We start from the raw sequence: 23241 nt of genomic DNA on the forward strand, positions 1-23241 counted from the left end.
AAAAGTCACATTCCCAAGCCCTGAAAGGAATGGATTTTTAATTGTCTGATTATTATTATTCTAGATCATTTCCTTCATAATCCCCTTCCTTTGCTATCAGCTACAGAAACTAATCAAATATGTGCTCATGAATATCTGCGTATGGAAAGATATGGGGAAACTTGTGATGCTTCACAGAAGAGAAGTAATGGTAACACAAGAAAACCCTGGGCTGAGGGCTGAACTCTGCATATTCAGTCTAGGTCACACGACTGTGTGGTGAGACCTGGGGTGTAACCTCTCTCACACATAGGTTCTTCATCTTAATAAACATACTAAGGGGACCTCGTGTGTCCAAGCACGGACCAAATACAGCAGGGGATAGAAAGATAACTAACACACATTGCTCTGTCTTCAGAAAGTCATAGCATTCAATGTGAAAAAGAATATGAAAACAAATATCTGTATATAGATGCATGACTAGGACATTATCCTGCATACCAGAAACCGACACATTGTAACTGACTATACTTACAATTAAAGGAAGGAAGGAAGGAAGGGAGGAAGGAAGGAAAAGAAATCTCCAAATTAAATTTATGCAAATAAAAAAATGAATATTTTACTTCATTTTCACTAGAATCAAGCTTTTTAAAAAAATATAGCCATAAAACCTTGAGTTATAAAGCTCTGTTTAATAAGGACAGAATTTTTAAGAGCAATGAAAACTAATTTCTTTCTAGTAAACTCTGGGAAAAGATATTCTGAAAAATAATCAGACAAGTAATGTATCCCAACAGTTCATAGAAAATGTGATTTGGGGCCTCCGGTTAACCCTTTAAGGATAACAGCATAAAAATGTTTGAATCCAAACCTATTCATTGTAGAAAATGATCTTACACAGGAGATGAAAGCGGGTGGGGAGAACAGGGAACCCTGGGCAGAGCTCATCTAAGCTCCTCTAATTCAGAGGATGATACGAGCAGAGAGGCCTGAGCTGGGCCAGACCGAAAGGCCACTTCTAGAGCTGTTATTGCCCAGACATTTTTGACCCCTTCAGTGGCCACGTTAACTTCATTCTAGTCCCCGATACTTACATACTCCCCAGGTGTTCAGTAGACCTTAAGGTTAAGGGCTACCCTTAGTGACGGAAAGAATCCAGCACCGACTGCAAGATCTGTACTCTTAATATCTGCCCAGAAACCATCTGTGTGAGACGAGGGATCAATTCTTCTGGGGCTCTGTGGTGTAAGTGAGTTAGGGGTGAGGGCATCTGCTCTCTAGCTTAGGCATGAGCTACGTATTACACAGCCCTTGGTTCTGTCACTTGTTATAATGCACATGACCCTGGGGAAGTTAGATAGCCTCTCTATAGCTCAGTTTCATCACCTGTTAAATAAAAGTATAAAAATATTTGCTTAATAGAGTCACGGTGAGCATTAAATGAGTTCTCAGAACAGCACCCGGCTCATCAGTTATCATCATTCTCAGCAGAAGCCTGGCTGACTCCACAGGAAAACACTACACGGAGTGTTGACACTGGCAACAAATGTTTGGTTCCAAAGTGATATTCCTGACTGTTACAGAAACTCTGGGATATAATTTATTAATAATTTCCAAGTACTCCCTCTGAATACTGAGTGGAACAGTAGCCACCAACTTCAGAGTACATTGTGCCCAGAGCTGTGGCTTCCCTTCAAAAGAAAAGTGTTACAAAATTGCTAAAGTCTGGAATTTTATTAAATTGTGAGCATACCTTTCCAAAGTAATGAGGGAATTTGTGTTGATCTTCAATGACGTGGGCAAACCCTCCTTGGAGGCCAAAATTCACAGAGAAGTAAGGTAAGCCTCTGGGTACCTAAATAAATGAGAGATCACACATGAATACAGCATGAAATCAGAAAGTTTTGCGTAATCCTTCTTCCTAATTAAGCATCCCTCAAGACAAATGTACACAATGAATTTCCAATTCTGAAGATACTCAAGCACTAACTTAACTTTCTGAGTAAAATATTTCCTTTGGTAGCCTTTCAGCCAGATAGTGCTTCGTAATATCCAGCAATTATAATCAAAAGCAGTTATTTTCATGTCTTTGGGGAAAACAGGAAAGCAAAGGCACTTGCTTTTTTACACAGCAACAGAATAATTTCCCTTAGACTCTGCAAATAAAGATTAAGCACATGCTTTCCTATATTTTTCTCACAACGCAGAATAGGAAGTGGGGCCAAGTCATATACTTAGAGCTGTTTATAATATCCCTAGGACTTTACTGTTATTTATTTATCAAAGATAAATTAAACATGAACAATCATAGTTTTTTATTAATTGGTGAGATGGGTGTAGCGATATTTAGTTTACCAACCTCATTTCAAAATATCTCCAGGATTAGCTATTATCTTTCCCTTCCTTTTATCCCTTCCTCTTTCTACACACACACACACGAGTGTGCATGAAGTATCTTAATTGGAAAAGACCGTATTTTCTAGCTTTATAATAAATTAAGTAGATCTTGTATCCTTGCAAGTTTTTCCTCCAAACCACAATTCTGTCACTGGAAATTATTCAAATTGACCAATTTAAGTAATATCTTTTCCCTCCAGTCCCTTCATACAGTCAACTTTTACTAATTTTTGGCAGAGAATTGAATACTTCTACTAATTATATGTATTTTGCATTGTGTCCTCAAGAAGGCATGACTTGGAAAGATATAATATGGTATAATAAGAGTAGTCATCTTGAAATAGTATAAAGCAATTAAAATTGGGGCTTATAAAGAATTGTTCATGTTAAGGAAAAGCGTTAAGTTAAAAAAAAAATCAGTTTGTGAAATAGTACGTAACATAAAATGCAGAGAAATGGGTTACCACTTTGCGGCTTTGCTTTTGTGTGACCTAGGCACTTAGGAAAAAATTAAGAGACAGACAAGGCTCTAACTGCAGCTCTGATTCTTGTAACTATGGAACCTCAGGCAAGTTATTTAACATGTCTAAGTCTCAAGAGAAATAGGAAGAGCTCAGAAGTTTGCTATTAGGATCAAACAGAAAAATGCAAATAAAGCACATAGCCCAATGCTTGGCACAGAGAATATTATTCAAATATTCCTTTCATTTCCATTTCTGTCTCCCATTAATAGCACTTCATGCAAATCTGGTAGTCAAAAAAAAAAAAAAAAAAAAAAAGAATGGAAGGCTCCCATTAAAATATTTTTGCTATCTGAAGTAGATCAACATGAATGTGAATGGCTAAATGGTGCTGCAGACCAACATAAAGTAGAGCAGTGCTCAAGGCAGGGATGACTTCAGGAAGCAATTTACGATGACTGTGCCCACGCTTTTTGTTTGTGTCACACTGCGTTTGGTAGAAAAATGGCTTCCTAAATATGTCTATGCTCTAATCCCCTATTTGCCATGAATATGTTACACTTTATGGCAAAAAGGACTTTGCAGATGCAATTAAATTAGGGACCTTGAAACAGGGAGATTACCCTGGGTTATCCAGGATATGACAGGAAGGTCAGAGGCAAAGACTGAAAGATCCTAGGCTGGCTGGCTCTGCACAGGAAGGAAAGGCTCACAAGCCATGGAATGCAGGTGGCTTCTAGAAGCGGAAAAAGGCAAGGGAATGGATTCTCCCCGAGAGCCTCCAAAAAAAAGCACGCCTGCTAAAGCCTCGATTTTAGTCCAGTGAAACCTACTTTGTACTTGTGGCTTCCAAAACTACGATGTAAGAAGTGTGTTGTTTTAAACCACTGAGTTTGCGGTAATTTGCATATGTATCCCAAGGCTCAGAAACCTATGGTCCAAGTGCCAGGATGGCATAATGAGCACACTATGGCCTTCTCACAAAGAACAGCTGTCACCACAAGCAGCTCTGCTCTCTCACTGCCGGAGGAGAGCTGTTAGCAGGCATTGCAAAGGCTACTACACTCAGCTCCTCCCTTTTCCTGCCCTGAGCAGCCAGAGGCATAGAGGTTGGAACTTTAGTGTCACTCGTGAAGGGTACTGTCAGAATTACAGCAAAAAAAAAGTTATTAATTATAGGAAAACAGTAGTATTTGAATTTCCCTCTTTAATATTCCAGATTTTAATCTTTAATCTTGTCCTCATATTTGAGGATCTCTGGGTAAACCCAAAGTCTGAGGTGGACTTCCCTTAGTTTTAAAAGTCAGATCCTAAATGTCTTAGATGTTTTTCAACTGCTCTAGTTACCACAAAATTAAACCTAAAAACCACATTTAAAAGTTCAGGAAGAATTCATGTGAACTCTCAATAACATCTCCTCATGAAAAGAGACTGCTTCCGCTTTCTTGACAAGTTATTTAGTATCATGCAATTTCGCTGGCAATGAACATTCAGGATCTGTTTCCCTTGTGTATTTCTATAAACTTCACATTACACTGCAAAGAAATCAAAAGACCCAGAGAAAGTAAACAATCGACATAAAAAGAGAAGCTTACTTACACAAATAAAAACATAAATCAACAGAGAATTTGAATGAATTACAAATATGTGAATCTCTACCAATAGCCAAGAATCTACTGTGGGAAAAAAAATTCACCACACCCCCAAGACACATGTGAAATACTTCATGGAACTAGCAAGGACATAGAGTTTTTAAAAGAAGTATAATAAGGTTTCTTCAGAACAAAAATAATGTTAAAATAAATCAAGATTGTTCACTTCATGCTCAGAAACATGCTTATCATTTTAAAAAGACACTGGCAAGCTTGCTAACCTAAAAAGTGACCTGCTTTGAAATTACTCTTATACTCAAATTCCCTTCACAATTCCATGCACACATTTATTACATCCTAAAGCTAACAGGTCATTTGTATTGCCCGTCTGCTGTGACTCTGTTCAAATAATCTCAGGCAGAATGTTACATGGTGATTCAGAACACACTTCAAAGCTGAATATCCAACTACCACTCCAATAAGAATCTGTATCTGTTTCTTACTTTGTGTATTGGTTAAGTTAAATATTAAAACCCTCTAGGTACTTATTTCACGTACGTATCCAGGTTTAAAAAAAAAAACTTACATGAGGTACTAGATGGCTCACCAGTAACATTGCTGCATATACAGTGGAGCAAGTGGAGGATAATACGATTTTTTATAATTTGAACTTTGAAATATTAGCATTTCCTTTTTTCAAAATTGAAGTATAGTTGACTTAAAACATATTTTAGGTATACAACATAGCAATTCAATATTTTTATAGATTATTCTCCATTTGAAGCTATCATAAAATGCTGGTTACATGCCCTATGCTGTCACTCCATTTCTGTACCTAATTTATTTCACACTTTGTAACTTGTACCTCTTAATCCCCTTCCCCTGTCTTACCTCTTCCCCAGCCCCTCTACTCATTGGTAACCACTAGCTTGTTCTCTACATCTGTGAGTCAGTTTCTGTTTTATTCATTTGCTTTAGTTTTGAGATTCCACATATAAGTGAAAAGATACCATATTTGCCTTTCTCTGTCTGACATATTTCACTAACTATAATACCCTCTAGGTGCATCCACATTGTTGCAAATCACAAAATTTCATTTTTTGTGTCTGAGTAATATTCTTTATTATATATGCATATTATACATATTATATACATATTTATACACACACCATAACTTCTTTATCCATTTATCTACTGATGGACACTTAAGTTGCTTACATATCTTGGCTATCGTAAATGTTGCTGCTATGAATGCTGGCATGCACGTATCTTTTCAAATTCGTGTTTTGGTTATCTTCAGATATATATCCAGGAGTAAAATTGCTGGATCATAGAGTAGTTCTATTTTTAATGTTTTGAGGAATCTCCATGTTTTCCACAGTGGCAGTACCAGTTAATATTTCCATCAGTGGTGCTCTAGAGTTCTCATTTTTCCACATCCTTGCCATCACTTATTATTTGTTGTCTTTTTGATGACAGCCATTCTGACAGGTGTGAGGTGATATGTCACTGTGGTCTGCATTTACATTTCCCAGATGATTAGCGATACTGAGTATCTTTTCATGTGTCTGTTGACCATCTGAATGTCTTTTTGAAATAATGCCTACTCATGTCTTCTGCCTACTTTCTAACTGGGTTGTTTCTTTGACATTGAGTTGTATGAGATTTTTATATATTCTGAATATTAACCTCTTATCAGACATAATTTGCAAGTATCGTCTCCTATTCAGTAGGTTGCCTTTTCATTTTGTTAATGGTTTCCTTCACTGTGCAAAATCTTTTAAGTAAGATTAGGTCCCATTTGATTATTTTTGCTTTTGTTTCCCTTGCCTGAGGAGACAGATCTAAAAAATATTGCTAAGACCTATGTCAAAGAGTGTAATGCCTATGTTTTCTTTTAAGAGTTTGCAGTCTTACATTTAGGTCTTTAATCCATTCTGAGTTTATTTTTTATATGGCATGAGAAAATGTTCTGAATTCATGATTCTACATGTAGCTGTCCAGTTTTCCTAACACTACTTATTGAACAGACTGCCTTTTTTCCTCTGTATATTCTTTCCTCCTTTGTCATATATTGACCACAGGTGCATAAGTTTATTTCTGGGCTCTCATTGAGCTAAGTGTCTGTTTTCATGCCAGTGTTTTGATTACTGGAGCTTTGTACTGTTGTCTGAAGTCATGAAGTATGATATCTCCAGCATTGTTCTGTTTTTTCAAGATTGCTTTGGTGATTCGAGGTCTTTTGTGGCTCCATACAAATTTTAGGAATATGTGTACTAGCTCTGTGAAAAGTATCGTGTGTATTTTCATATGTATTACATTAAATCTGCAGATTGCTTTGAGTAGTATATTTTAACAATATTAATTCTTCCAATCCATGAACATGGGATATCTTTCCATTTCTTTGTATCATGTTCAGTTTCCTTCATCAATATCTTATACTCTTCAGAGCAGATAGGTCTTTCACATCCTTGGTTAAGTTTACATCTAGCTATTTTATTCTTTTCGATGCAATTGTAAACAGGATTGTTTTCTTCCTTTCTCTTTCTGATAGTTCATTATTAGTGTATAGAACAGTGACAGATTTGTTTTTATTAATCTTGTCTCCTGCAACTGCAGTGAATTCATTTCTTAGTTCTAATAGTTTTTTTTTGTTTTGTTTTGGTGGAGACTTTAAGGTTTTCTATACATAGTACCATGTTATATTCAAATACTAACAGTTCTCACTTCTTCCCTTCCCATTTGGATTCCTTTCTTTTTCTTCTCTGATTGCCGTGGCTAGGAATCCCAATACTATGTTAAATAGAAATGGCGAAAGTGGGCATCCTTGTCTTCTCCCGATCTGAGAGGAAAGTTTTCAGTTTTTCACCATTGAGTATGATGTTAGCTGTAGGTTTATCACAAAGGACTTTTATTATGTTGAGGTATGTCCCCACTATATCAACTTTGTTGAGAGTTTTTACCATGAATGGGTGTTGAAATTTGTCAGCTGCTTTTTCTGCATCTACTGAGATGATCTTATGGTTTTTATATTTCATTTTGTTAATGCGGTGTATCACATTGATTTACTTGCAAATATTGGACCATCCCTGCATCCCTGGAATAAATCCTCCTCGATCATTGTATATGATCCTTTTTATGCATTGTCTAATTCACTTTGCTAATATTTTGTTGAGAATTTTTGTGTCTATATTCATCAGAGATATTGCATTTGTCTCAAGGTATTTTCTGATTTCCTTTTTTTTTTTTTTGGTCTGTCTGTCTGTTTTGGCTGACCCACTGAATTTTTAGTAGCATGCTGTTTAGTTTCAGTGTGTTTGTTTGTTTTTTCTATTTTTCTTCCAGTAATTAATTTCCAGTTTCATACCACTATGGTTGCAAAAGCCACTTGATATTTCTATCTTCTTAAATTTGATGAGACTTGTTATGTGGCCTAGCATGTGCTCTATCCTGGATTCAGCTGCACTTGAAAAGAATGTATATTTTGTTGCTTTTGGATGGAAAGCCTGTAGATCTATTAAGTCCAACTGGTCTAATGTGTCTTTAAGGCCATTGTTTCTTTAATGAATTTCTACTCAGATGATATGCCCACTGATATAAGTGGGGTGTTTAGCCCCCACTGTTATTGTATTATTGTCAATTTCTCCCTTACATCTGTTAATATTTGCTTTATATATTTAGACAGTCTTACACTTATATGTTATATGCATATGTTTACATATATGCATGTTTACAAATGTTATATTCTCTTCTTGTATTGATCACTCTATCATTACATAATGCTCTTCTTTGTCTTTTATTATAGACCTTGTTTTAAAGTTTACTTTGTTGGATATGAGTATTCCTACCTCAGCTTTCTTGTCCTTTCAATTTGCATGAAATATCTTTTTTCCATTCCCTCACTTTGAGCCTGCATCTTTAGCTCTGAAATGCGTCTTTTATAGGCAGCATATAGATGAATCATTTAAATCTAATGAACCACCCTATGTCTCTTGATTGGAGCATTTAATGCATTGACGTTTAAAGCAAATACTGATAGATGTGTACTTATTGCCATCTTGTTAAATTTTTTTTTAGTTTTTCTCTATTCCTTTCTTCTTCTTTTAGTCTCTTCCCTTGTGGTTTGATTATTTTATTTTATTTTATTTTTTTTTTAGTATTGCATTTGTGTTCCTTTCTCTCTAGCTTTTCTGTATTTATTGCAGGTTTTTGATCTGTGGTTATCATGGAGTTCATATATATTGATATATCTCTATCTACTTGTTTTAAACTGACAGTCATTTAAGTTCAGAGACATTGTGAAAGATCTATATTTCTTACTCCCCCTCCACATCTTCTATTTTTGATGTCACATTTTACATCTATGCCTATCCCTTAACTGTTTATCGCAGTTATATTTGATTTTACAATTTTTGTCTTTTAACCTTTCTACTAGTTTATTTAAAGTGGTTGATCCCCCTTACTATATAACTGCCTTTAACAGTGGGGTTTTTCCCTTCCTGTATTTTATTTCTTGTTGTAGTCTTTTCTACTTGAAGGCCCTTTAAAATTTTTTATGAGGTCAGTTCAGTATTGATGAACTCTTTATTTTTATCTGAGAAGCTCTTTATCTCTCCTTTAATTCTGAATGACAACCTTGCTGAGTACAGTATCTTAGGTTGTTAAGTTTTTTCCTTTCAGCACTTTAAAATACATTGTGCCACAGCCTTTGGCTTGCAAAGTGTCTGCTGAAAAACCAACCAATGGCCTGAAGGGAGTTCCCTTGTATGTAACTGTTCATCTCTTGTTGCCTTCAAAATTCTTTATATTTTCCCATTTTAGTTATTACATGTCTTGGTGTGCCTCTCTTTGGGTTCATCTTGTTTGGGACTCTCTGTACTTCCTATACCTGGGTATCTGTTTCCTTCTTCAGGTTTGAGAAGTTTTGAGCCAAAATTTCATCAAATGCATTTTCTACCTCTGTCTGTCTCTTCTCCTTCTGTGATTTCTATAATGCAAATATTAGTATGCTTGATGTTGTCCCAGAGGTCCCTTAAACTAGACATCTTTTTTTCATTTTTACTTTTCCTGTTCTCATTGGGTGATTTTCACTATTCCACCTTCCAGATCGCTTATGTGTTCCTCTATATTACCTGATCTGCTATTAATTAACTCTAGTGTATTTTTCATTTCAGTTATATTCTTCAGCTCTGAATGGTCCTTTTTAATATTTTCTGGTTCTTTATTAAAATTCCCACTGTGTTTATCTATTTCTTCCCCAAGTTCAGTTAGCATTATTACTATTGCTCTGAACTGTATCAGGTAAATTATTTATCTGTTTCAATATGGTTTTATTCAGAGGTTTTCTTGTTTTTTCAATTGAAACATATTCTTCTACCTGTATGAAAGTATGTGAAAAAGCTGCCTGTCCTGGTCTTGAAGGTGTGTACTTGTGTGGGAGCATCCAAATGCAGTTAGTGTGCGCCCAGTGGCTTTGGTGGGAGAGCTGGATCTGAAGTGAGTCCAGCGTCCTGATAGCCACTGCCTTGGTGGGAGGCAGAGCCAGAGCCAGGTTCGAGCTTGGGCTTCTCCCACGCTCAGTGGCAGTCACCACCCTCCTGGGGGCAGGATCCAGGCCCAGGGGGCTGGAGCAGGAGCCCTGAAGGACCTGCATTTCTCTCAGGTGTAATGGCAGTTCCACCTTGGCTGGGGCACGGCCAGGACCTGAGGGCTTGGGCTGCGTTTTGAAGCTGGCTCCACTTTTTCCTTGGTGTGTGCACCTTGATTAGAGGCTAGGTCAGGGCCAGAGGGGTTGGCCAGATTACTCGGCTGGTTCCAATCTTTCCCAAGTGTGCATATGGACATGTGCGCATGAAATGGCAGTCTCCACCCTGGAGCTGGTTTCTCTCCCTCCCAAGTATGTTGCCACTATCTTAGTCAGAGGAAGAGCAGGGGCCTAAGCAAGCTCTGTTCCCTCCAAGTGTGTGCACTCTCTTTGGCAAATGAAGCCTCCACCTCAGCAGGGTGCAATAGCAGAGCAGGAGGGGCTAGAGTTGGAGCCTGGTGCAGATTGGGTGGCACACTGGGGTGGTTGTGGCAAGTTGGCCAAAGCACCATGCAGTTTTCAATCTGCTGCTTCCACCCTTGTAGCTCTTCAAGAGCAGGGTCTCAGTTTCTTATAGCATTCAGGTAAGCCTCGCTGGTTTTCTAGCCCAGACAGTGCTCACCTTCCCTATGTTGGACCACTGGCCTGGGGATACTGAATAGGTGGATTGAACCCTGCACTCCACAGGGCAGATCCCCCAACATGTGATATCTCCCTCCTCCTCCAGGTCACCCTAGTGGTGTGGGTCCCAACTAGATGGCTTCTCCTCCCCTACCAGACTCTGTGTGGTTCTTTCTTTACAGCCAGGGTTGCAGAAGAGCCATCTTGCTAGTCTTCAGGTCACTCTCAGTGAAAGCTGCTTTACCTGAGTTGTCATCTTGATGCATTTGTGAGGGACGTGGGCTCAGCATCACGCTACCTCATCATCTGGATTCCAGCCATTCTCCTGAAATCCTGAAATATCTTCAACTACCATTAAAACCATATTCTAAAAGAACATTCAATGGCACTGGAAATTATGGTATGAAAAGTAAAAAACTCAAGCACAAAAGATGGATGTACATTACATGAACATTTCGGGGGGGGGAGGGGTGTTTTGGTTTTTAATATATAGTCTGGCCCAAATTACCAGCAAGGGAAGAGTAAAAGACTATAGACAATGTTTCTATACAATTTTAATATTATACGTCTAGTTCCATGAAGAATGCCATTGGTATTTTGATAAAGATTAAACTGAATCTGTAAATTGCCCTGGGCAGTATGGTCACTTTAACAATATTGATTCTTCCAATCCAAGAACACAGTGTATCTTTCCATCTGTTTGTGTCATCTTCAGTTTCTTTCATCAGTGTCTTAGTTTTCAGTGTACAGGTCTTTTGCCTCCTTAAGAAGATTTATTCTGAACTATTTTATTCTTTTCAATGTGATGGTAAATGGGATCCCTTAATCTCGCTTTCTGATACTTTGTTGTTAGTGTATAGAAAGGCAACAGATTTCTGAGTATTAATTTTGCATCGTGCAACTTTACCAAACTCATGGACCAGCTCTAGTAGTTTTCTGATACTGCCTTTAGGGTTTTCTATGTATAATATCACATCATCTGTTAATAGTGACAGTTTTACTTCTTCCTTTCCAATTTTAATTCTTATTATTTCTTTTTCTTCTCTGATTACTGTGGCTAGAATTTCTAAAACCATGCTGAAGAAAAGTGGCAAGAGTGGACATCCTTGTCTTTTTCTGATCTTAGAGAAAACACTTTCAGCTTTTCACATTGAGTATGATGTTAGCTGTGGGTTTATTTTATATGGCCCTTATTATGTTAAAGTATGTTCCCTCAACACCTGCTTTCTGGAATTTTTTTTTTTAATCATAAATGGATACTGAATTTTATCAAAAGCTTTTTCTGCATCTATTCAGATGATCATATGGTTTTTATTCTTCAATCTGTTAATCTGGTGTATCACATTGAATCTGTGGATATTGAAAAATCCCTGCATCCCTGAGATGAATCTTCCTTACTCGTGGTATATGATCCTTTTAATGTATTGCTGGATTCAGATTGCTAGTATTTTGATGAGAATTTTTGCATCTTTGTTCATCAGTGATATTGGCCTATAATTTTCTTTTTTGTGTGATACCTTTGTCTGGTTTTGGTATGAGGATGATGGTGGCCTCACAGAATGAGTTCAGAGATATTCCTTCCTCTGCAATTTTTTTAAAATAGTTTCAGAAGGATAGATGTTAACTCTTCTCTAAACGTTTGGTATAATTCACCCTGTGAAGCCATCTGGTCCGAGACTTTTCTTTGTTTAGAGTTTTTAATTAGTGATTTAATTTCATTACTGGTAATCGGTCTATTCAAATTTTCTGTTTCTTCCTGGTTCAATCTTAGGAGATTGTACCTTTAAAAGACCCCAGATAGCCAAAACAATCTTAAGAACAAAGCTGGAGGAATCATGCTTTCTGACTTTAGACTACAGTACAAAGCTACAGTAATCAAAAAGTAAGGTATTGTACTGGCACAAAAACAGACATATAGGTCAACAGAACAGAACAGAGAGCCAAAAAATAAAGTCACACACTACGGTCAAGTAATCTACGACAAAAGAGGTAAGAATATACAATGAAGAAAAGACAGTCTCATCAATAAGAGGTGCTGGGAAAACTGGACAGCTCCACGTAAAGGAGCAAGGTTAGAACATTCTCTAACACCACATACAAAAATAAACTCAAAATGGATTAAAGACTGAAATCCAAGACCAGATACTATAAAACTCCTAGAGGAAAACATAGGCAGAATACTCTGACATAAAACACAGCAATATTTTTTTGGATCTATTTCCTAAAGTAAAAGAAATAAAGGCAAAAAGTAAACAAATGGGACCTAGTTAAACCTAAAAGCTCCTGCATGGCAAAGGAAACAACTGGCAACATGAAAAGAAAACCTACCACACGGGAGAAAATATTTGCAAATGATACGACCAGTAAGGAGTTAATATCCAACAACCCAACATATATAAACATCTCATGCAAATCAGCATCAAAAAAATAAACAACTTGATTGAAAAATAGACAGAAGAACTAAACACATTTTTCCAAAGAGGAAATGCAGATGGCCAATAGACACATGAAAAGAAGCTCAATATCCCTAGTCATCAGAGAAATGCAAATCAAAACTACAATGAGGTAACACCTCACACCAGTCAGGATGGCCATCATTAAAAAGTCCACAAATGGTAAATGCTGGAGACGGTGTGAAGAAAAGGGAACCCTCCTACACTGCTGTGGGAATGTAAATTGGCACTACACTGTGGAAAAAAGTATGGAGGTTTCTCAGAAAACTATAAATAGAACTACCATATTACCCACCAGTTCCACTCCTGGGTATATATCTGAAAAAAACAAAAACACTGATTCAAAAAGATACATGCACCTCAATGTTCATAGCAGCATTATTTACAACTGCCACACTATGGAAATAATCTAAGTGTCCATCAAGAGATTAATGGATAAAGAAGATGTGAGATATATATATATATATATATATATATATATACTACATAATGGGATATATACTCAGTCATAAAAATGAATGAAATTTTGCCATCTGCACCAAAATGGATGTACTTGGAGGGCATTATGCTAAGTGAAATAAGTCTGAGAAAGAAAGACAAATACTATATGATATCACTTATATGTGGAATTTAAAAAATAAAACAAACTAGTGAATATAACAAAAAAGAAACAGACTCACAGATACAGAGAACAAACTAGTGGTTGACAGCGGGGAGGTGGGGGTGATACAGAGGTTGGGGAGTGGGTGGTACAAACTACTGGGTGTAAGACAGGCTCAGGGAACACAGCTCAATATCAATATTTTGTGATAACTATAGATGGACAGTAACCTTCAAAAACTGTATAAAACTTTTCAAATGTTTAAAATGGCTGTACTTTTGAATTAAAACTATCTCCAGTAATGCAATGAAATTTGAATCTTTTGTCTTCCCTGTAATAAATATACTAGGGACTCCTATCAGTCACATAAGAGTCTGGCTTTCCAGAAGAAGAAATGGGAGAAAAATATTATAGTGACATCTACTAGAATAGGGGTTGGCAAAATTAAAAAGATTTTTTAAAAAATTTTAAAAACTTTTAAAAACCTATAATAAAAGTTTTAATTTAAATAAAATATTTTGGGCTTTGCAAATCATACAATTTCAGGGGCAACTCTCAACTATGCCCTTGTAGCATGAAAGTAGCCAAAGACAATAAATTAAAAAAGGGGGTAGCTGTCTTCCCATAAAGCTTCCTTACACAAACAGGCAGCAGGCTAGATTTAGCACACAAACTGTGGTTCCCAACCCCTGCACTAGAATGTAAGCTCTGTAAAGTCTTCGTTTTGTTCCACTATGCATTAAAAGCCCCTAGAATAGTGCCTGGTAGATACTAGGCACTCAATAAACATTTCTGGAATAAATTACTCTTTGAATAGAAAAACAAAAAGGAATTCATAGTTCTATTATATATCTATTCCTTTTAACTTATATTTCTAGAAAAGAAGGAGGTCATTACAGAATTATTTAAGTGTAACTTGTATCTAAAAGTTGATCTGCAAATCAAGATTAAACTATGAAGCATGGTTAGGAAAGTCTCTAAAAGAACAATGTATCCATAATCTAATTCAACTACTATTTTAAAGAAACGTAACAGGGAACCTCTGTATAAGAAAAGAGAGAGAGAGATCCAAGTTCAAAATACAGTCTCTAGAAAAATGTTTCTCTCATTATAATTTCAGTAAAAAGGAAGGCCCCCTTCTCACTTGTCCCACAGAGGCTGAGAATCCCATGAGGGGAGCTTTCATGGCAGAGCCTTATGGCTGTCATAGCCAATTATAGGCACTACGATGGCAGAGGGCCAGAGGATAAGGAATAAACACTCAAATAAGCGATTAAACAAATAAAGATTTGCAAGACCAGATAGAACGAAAACAGTTTCTTCTTTATTTGTAGAATTACACTTACTTCACCTTTGGTCACTCAGCCAAATGTTCTCTTTCTCAAATAAGATGTGGAAATTACAAAGATCCTAAAACACTAGGGTAATTTCTCATATTGAAAACAAGTAATACTTACAGACTTTCTGATATCTTTTGAAGAGAGATCAATCAATTTCTTGTTCATAGACCACTCTTCATCAGATTCCATTATGGCTTTCTAAAAAATAGCCATTTGTTAATAAAAAAAGTAATATACAAGTAAATACACAGAGACAGTTTTAAAATAAGGTAATATAGTGAATTAATTGTAGGATATAATATACATGTTAGGTTACTTTGAATAAATTAAGGTTTTAATCTCTGTTATTTAAAATTAGAATTTCTTGATTTCTTAAAAGTCCTATCTTTCACCAAGATAATACTATTTTACTCACTTTTAACTCTTGTACTAAATTTAGCTCACCTTTACATGGCAAAACAATCCTTAGTTAGACCAAGCAATTAAATATTAAATATAATTTGTGAACATAAGGAGCAAATTTTAAAGGTGAAATTAACTTTCAAATAAGCACGATTTAAAAACATTGGTATACTGCTGTTCCCTATTTAAAAGACATGGATTGCCTGTGTTGACACTACAGTGTAGCACATTCAATATAAAACTAAACCCAAAGCAAATAAATACATCTTTAATGATCATATAAAAGGTTTAGGGTAGAAGAGAAAAGTGACATCCCATTCTGCCAAGAGATGACATTCTTGTCACCCAGCCTGAGTGACAGCAGCTGCTCTATGTTATGCCCTATACCTCAGTGCCCATAGGCACAATCACCTAAGACTGCCACTATTGCATATATGGTTCTACATTTACAAATTTATATTAGTCTATAAATTATACTATACTCAGGTCAGTATCAAACAAAGGCTATTTGGTTAAAGCTATTTGAATATTATAATGCTACTTAGTTGATTAAAAATCTAGTCATTTATCACATGTCCAAAACTATATGTCAAGGTTAGATTTTAGTTTCTTTTTACAAGTAGCACAATGAGGTATTAAATACTAAAACTTGCAGCAATAACTTGCTTCAGCAATTGTAATTTGTACTGTTTGCATGTAACTATCTTTGGTGTTGATGAACTTTAATGATAAGTTTTCTAGAATTATGACTATAATTTTGAGTGGAAAGTACTTCAAGGTAAAACTTTAATTTTTCATTTGAGAAATGAGTAATTAAACTAGAAATTATAAATTACCATTTGATAGTATAGTCATACTTTAAGCATCCGTTTTGTTTTTTTAACTTTTTTTATTGAGTTATAGTCATTTTACAATGTTGTGTGAAATTCCAGTGTAGAGCACAATTTTTCAATCATACATGAACATACGTGTATTCATTGTCACATTTTTTTTGCTGTGAGCTACCACAAGATCTTGTATATATTTCCCTGTGCTATATAGTATAATCTTGTTTGTTCTGCATATGTCTGTCAGTATCTACAAATTTTGAACTCCCAGTCTGTCCCTTCCCAGTCCCCCACCCTGGGCAACCACAAGTTTGTATTCTAAAGCATCCTTTTTAAAAGTCAAAATCCTAAATATTTTTCTACAGAAATTTATACAGCAGAATATTTTGTGCTTTATTTCATTTGTTTGTATGAAATTTGACATAAGTATATGGGAGAAAAAAAGTATCAGAATAAAGATAACTGTATTCATAAAACCATACTATAACAAAAAAATAAGTCTATATGTAAAGACTATGTATAAATACCTTAAAATAGATGGGAGCCATATCACCCACTTCCTTTGGGAGAGGAACGCATTCATAAACCATATGATACTGCTTCTTCATGCTCATATTTGTTTCTAAAAAGATACAGTCCAATCCTTTATCTTCGAACATCTTTACCAATGATTTTCTGAACATCTGAAGAAAAGACAATGGCTAGGTAAATGAAGCAGTCAGAGGAGATTCAAAATATGAAAACAATAAAAAGTACAATAAATTCCTTTAAAAAAAACAAACAGTAAACAATGTCTGAACTCTGTAATGTGACGTTATAGTTTTTACTTTCTAAATCTACTACAGAGTTTCACATAGCTAAGCAACATTTTTTAAAAACTGAAACTCTCTGCAATTATGTATGCATAATTGTATACATAATATACAATTGTGTATAGATTAGAAACAGTTCCAGTAAACTAAAATAAGAAAAGGAAGAGATAAATTAAAATTTAGGTGGTAAAATATATAGAACTGACAGGGAAAACATCCATAAGCCAAAAAAAGGTGCTCGGAGCATGTAGGCATCCTTAAATTCAGTAACAGACAAGCAGAATTCACTTCCAATTGCTGTTTTATCCTTACAGTAATTTTATTTTCTGGTTCCCTTCATATGCGTGCTGATCTTTCTCTTCCAACTTTTTTTTTTTTGAGGTATAGTCAGTTTACAATGTTGTGCCAATTTCTGGTGTACAGCACAGTGTTTCAGTCATACATGAACATACATATATTTGTTTTCATATTCTTTTTCACTGTACGCTACTACAAGATATTGAATGTAGTTTCCTGTGCTATACAGTATGAACCTGCTTATCTATTATATATATATGCCAGTCAGTATCTGCAAATCTAGAACTCCCAGTTTATCCTTTCCCACCCTCTTCGCCCCCTGGTAACCATAATTTTGTTTTCTATGTCTGTGAGTCTGTTTCTGTTTTATATATAAGTTCATTTGCCTTTTTACTCAGCATAATTCCCTAGAGATTCAACCAGGTTGTTGTTGAGACCCTGTCTAATTACTGCCATGTGGAGACAGAAGTTCAGGTTTTTCATACAAACCTCTGTTGACAACCAAAAGGGGCAAAGGCTACAAATTACTGCTGGGTAGGGTATGGGAGTTCTGGGTTCCCACCAGGTCTCCACTGATCACTTTTTATTCATCATTCATTACTATTCTAATTTCCACTCATTTTATAAAATAAGAGCAAGCAGGGAAAAAAAGAAATAAGATAATTATAATCTGAGGTGAACTAGAAAGATATCTAGCAAGCAATGGACAGGGGATTCGCTGTTCATTTCTAACCTCAGCTGTAGATAAGTTCAGCATAGTCTCTTTACAACAATCAATTCGCTGTCAATCTCAAAATCTTGGCCAACATCTATAATCTCATGATAGATGATTGTTAGATAAATCATTGTAGATGATTATACATGATTCCTTCCCATTTTAAAAATTCTCTGCCTTTGGCATTATACTTTCTAAAATCACATTAACAGAGGTCGTGCACACAATAAAGTTAAATTATGATAAAAACATAAAATATTGGTATAGATATCTATATGGTAAAATTGATTACTCGGATTTTATATTTGCCACGCTCCTAATCTGATTCCTACGTGTAACAACACTTTCCCAAATACAGCTGTGCTCACTAACCTGTTTCATCTTCCTCTTCCTGGGTAACAAGAAGACTACATTTCCCAGACTCTCTGACACTTAAACAAGGCCACGTTTAGCTCTGGGTAATGGAATGTATATGGAAATGATACGCATCACGTGTATTGAAGCAGTTATTAAGAGGCAGGGTGCCTTCTCACATTCATTTTCTTCCATCCAAGGGGCTGACAGAGAAGGACCACAGGAGAACCTTCCCATGGAAGGAGCCTGGATGCCTGAGTCATTCCTTGGAGGCTATCTGCCACACTGGACTATGATACAAGAAATTAACTTCCACTGCCTCAAAATACTGTGAATTAGGTTTTGTTTGCAACAGGAGTGAAGGATAAGGTGGGTAATTCATTGACATCAGTGATATAACTGGAGCTGCTTCAGATACATCAGAAAGTGACAACAGTTAACCCTGCTTTTCCCTCTACTCAATTGTATGTCCCAGACACTTACCTTCACAAGCCTCATGGTACATGCATACAATAATTAAAAAACAAAACCAAGTGGGGAAATACAGAACTCTGGTTTTATAACATAGTTTTTTAGATTTTTTTTACTTTGTTAACTGTTAGTACATTTGTGAATTTTTGTTTATTATGATTATTTTCAATTAAATGTTATTTATTTCATTATCACTTAGTTCTGTGGTGAGAAGATAATTTTATATACTAGAAAAAGGAGAATCATTACTAGAATGGAACTATATACTTGAAAACCAAAGTTTCTTTTTTTTAATGAAAAAGTAGATAAAAAGCAGCAGCAACAACAAAAATTTAGATGCTTTAAAGATTATCTCACAAACTTCTTTACTTCCTATTTGTTCATAAGTCTTTCCTGGTTTAATGACTGTTCCAGAGTCTATCTGGATAAGAGTAAAGAAGACAGACTTAAGAGGTCATGGATTATAAATGAAAACTTAAAAGGAATAAATCAGTACTGATACAAGAATAGTTCAGTATTATAAAATATATAAACATCATACTTCTAGTCTCAAGGAGGTTACACACATACATTTAAGTACTTCTTCTCCTGTGTGTATATAAAAGAATTTAATTTAAAGACATGAGTTTAATGGTGTAATTTGAGGTGTTCAGCTCCATTAAAGCAAGATTTCTCCAAGCTCATGTAACAAATACACTACAGTAGTTAAATAATATTCATTCTTTAAAAGTTATATGAAAACTAAACAAGAAAGCATTCTAGCACATTATCATAAGATACTAAAACTATTTTAAGCTTCAGAGAGATACAGAGAGCTCACATTATGGGAGGAGTGGCATAAAATTCCCATATTCCTAGTAGAAAACACTTCATCATTCACGTAATCACTATTTTCTGTATTTCTAAACTATGATTACTCACCTAATTGCCATTCCTCATTTAGTTAACACATCTGGACCTAAACTGCTAACAATATATTTAAGTAAATTATACTACACAATGTTATGATTCTTAATTTGTATCAAATCACAGTACCAAAAACTCAGGTAAATTATGAGTAAAGAAATTTCAAATAAAAATTAAAATATTTTCATTAAAATATCAAAGCTATTTAGGGCTGATGATATAATATTAATATTATAATTTATTCAAATTTTCTAAATAGAACACGTCTAAAGTCATTCAAACATAAATGTGATGTGATAGTAGAGAACATACACATTTAACTCTATACAGTTCATGGAGTGACCCCTACAAAAATGACATTAAAGTAATTTTCAAAAGAGCACAAAGCTATTAGAACAAAGAAAATGAGAGAAAATACACTGAAAATCATTATCACCCCATAATACTTGACTTAAACACTAAAAAGTTGGTTCACACCTGTGTGGTGTGGGAGGAGGGGACTTAGCAGGGATAGTAAAAAAGACAGCCATGCTGCACTGCAGAATTCTCAAAAGGCTCACAAATTGGCAGCACCAAGGAGTTATGGACGAAGAGGTGAAGGTGTGGTGAAAAACAGATGACACAGATGAAAGTCTCTCGGAAGAACAATTAACATGCCAGATCCCCTCCTCCACACCAGGGAAACACTATTGGATTATTTTTCGGAGAAGGCAAACAGCAAGGCTACTGGGCTGGGAAAACCAGACACAGTTGAGAGTATACAGTCTGAAAACAGAGGCATCATAGAAAAATGTTACTTAGTGTTTGTTCTTAAATGTTTGACATTCCGTCACCCCAGCCTTCTTCCCCAGCTCAGCTCGCAGAACACTGGAAAGCAGGTGCAGATGCTCTAGGCAAGAGACTGAGTCTTTTCTGGAGACTTTGACTAGCCCTAAGAAAAAGACCTAATGGTGCTATGCACTGGAAGTTTCCCACTGAAATGGCACCGCAGAGAAGCCCACTGCAGATGAGCGTCAATGGCCCCACCACCACACTGCTGATCTGAGATGTTTATCTGACTACAACATACTTCAAGCATATTCGTCAAACTGATGAGAATACACTCAAAGCGGACAAAGTTTCACTATGTATTTAATAAAACTAAAAATTTAGATCTTATTCATTAGAAATCTCTGATTATTCTCACATGCTCCGCTGACATTTTTCTTTGCATATTCTAATACAAGGTCTAAAATTAAATTTAAATGTTACTAGAGGATGGTGACAAAAATCACTTGAAGGAAGCGGCCCTTGCATTTGCAAACATTATTTTTTGCTAAGTCAAACCATTTTTAAAATATATTCTCTAAAAGTAGTGAATGACCATAAGCGTATTCACCAGGGCATAATTAGAGTTTCTGTACATATATGAAAGTAAACACAGAAATCAGTAAGACTACATTTCTTTAAATAAGCTAGAATTTAGATATTTTCTTCATTCACTATCTTAGAGTACTTTACATCTTCTAACAACTTTTTCCTTTATCACACAAAAAAAAGCTGTAATGTCATTATTTGCATAAAATAATCTGTCTTTTCCTCCCTCGCTCAGTTTTCTATAATGCGTGTGGGTTACAAAATCCGCTAAACTATAATGTAACCTGTACTAGTATACTCCACACTGTTGGGCAGAATTAATGAGTGATTTTATCTCTGCACTTCTCACAATACCTGGACTATCTTACACTCATACACTTAGTATCTGTTGAATTGAATAAATTTCTTCTTAAGCCACCTCAGTGTTTTTTTAACTTCTTAATTTACTTTTAATTTAACTTATTAATTAACTTTTTAATTTCTTACAGAAACATAAAACATACAGACTGGACTCCTGTATTACTGAAAATCTTTTTGACACTGTATTTTTGCTCTAAGTTAAATTAGTTTTGCACGTATACACTTTTAAAAACCATTCCAGAAAAGTTCCAAAATAATTCTGAAAACCAAATATGCAATAGTTTCCACTTTAAATTATTTACTACACTGGCATCCACTACTGGAAAAAAATTTTTCTCACATCAAATATACTTGTCCATACTTGCTTGGCCATAGATGCATTAAAACAGTCTGCTCTTTAACTTCCACAGCATAAACTTAAAGATTTCAGGGAGTAAGAGACTGAATTTCACAAAATAAAGTAAAAATATCTCCTCTCTTGTATCCTTATAAGCAAAGACTAGAATTAGTCTCTTTCGAAGGCTTAAAATGTTCATGTTTTCTAACCAGGGGTTCCTATAACCCTATTCAGTTGTCAGGCATTAGGAAAACAAGAGTTTTCCTTCTTTCTTTTTTGGTCATTATAAGATGTCGAGATAACTCAGCTGCAATTTTGCCCATGTTGTGCTTTTCATTTCTTGAAAAATCAACCACAAAAAACAAACAAAAAAATCCCTGCATCCAAAAACTGGCCCAAGTTATAGGGGAAAAGAGTGGAAATTAAAGCTGGTAACAAAGTTACAACCAAATCACATCAGCAGAAAAGGTCAACGCCAACTACAGGAAAATATGACAACTGCTAAATATAAATTTGTAACTTCCAAAAATTATTTTTTTATTACCTGAAAATATCTTTCCTTTTGGCTGTAATTTTTTAGCTTACTGTGGTAACAATGATTATTTCAATTTCCACAAAAGCAAAGACTGAAAATCTTACACTGATTTTTTTTAAAAGTAAAAATAATTACTACTTGGTCACAGTTTATTTAAATAGTAGACAAAAGCTTCCAGTTGTGCACCTGAGACTATTATGTTATATGACAATTATACCTCAATAAAAATTTTTTTAAAGCTTTCAATAAAGTAAAAAGGTAGTGAGTGGTAAAAACATCATGACAATTATGGAAATGTGTATGTGTTCACATTCAGAAAGTCATGAGTCTACCTAACGAAGGTATAAACTTGTTAGAATTTATCACAATAGATGTGAAGACTGCTCTTATCAGTTGCAACGAATCAAGAGCCTTCTGCCGACCTGCATTTCCTCCCAGATGTCCTCGTCCAGCGAGGTGGCCGCTCTGTGGTGCTGCAAAGGCACTATCAAGCACTGCCCGTCCGTGAGCGACCGAATGTTGGGTAAACACAAATAAACCTAGGGGGAAAGGAGCAAGAGTGGGATGTTACTGCTACTTACTCTCGGCTGGGAAAGACGAGCTCCCGGTAGGGTGCCACGGCTAACAGTTAATAAAGTATACTTATTTATAAGCAATATATTTTACTTGAATATTTTGAAGTTATTCACTATTTAAAATTTTAAAAGCCATACAGATAGCTTTCAATAAAGCAGAAATTTAAAAGCACAAGTCTCAGTTTCAACTGTTATACCTCAAAGGTTAAGCTTACCAAAGGGTAGCAGGAATGGTACTTCATCCCTCATCTGAGAAAGCCCTTGAA

General features: G+C 35.5%; 1 protein-coding gene across 8 annotated transcripts in view; it reads right to left on the bottom strand.

Moving 5' to 3' along the window:
• The window catches only part of LOC105068463 (CWF19 like cell cycle control factor 2), a 234241-nt gene that overhangs the window by 1252 nt on the left and 209748 nt on the right, over positions 1-23241 (bottom strand). For all 8 annotated transcript variants that reach the window (XM_074356909.1, XM_074356905.1, XM_074356904.1 and 5 more), the window contains 4 exons: positions 22823-22939; positions 16785-16940; positions 15146-15226; positions 1733-1834 (listed from right to left, as the gene is read on the bottom strand). In XM_074356909.1, the coding sequence (XP_074213010.1) occupies positions 1733-1834; positions 15146-15226; positions 16785-16940; positions 22823-22939 (456 nt within the window). The remainder of the gene's footprint in view (positions 1-1732; positions 1835-15145; positions 15227-16784; positions 16941-22822; positions 22940-23241) is intronic.

This window comes from Camelus bactrianus, chromosome 33 (genome assembly GCF_048773025.1).
Source record: "Camelus bactrianus isolate YW-2024 breed Bactrian camel chromosome 33, ASM4877302v1, whole genome shotgun sequence".
Classification (NCBI taxonomy): Eukaryota; Metazoa; Chordata; class Mammalia; order Artiodactyla; family Camelidae; genus Camelus; species Camelus bactrianus.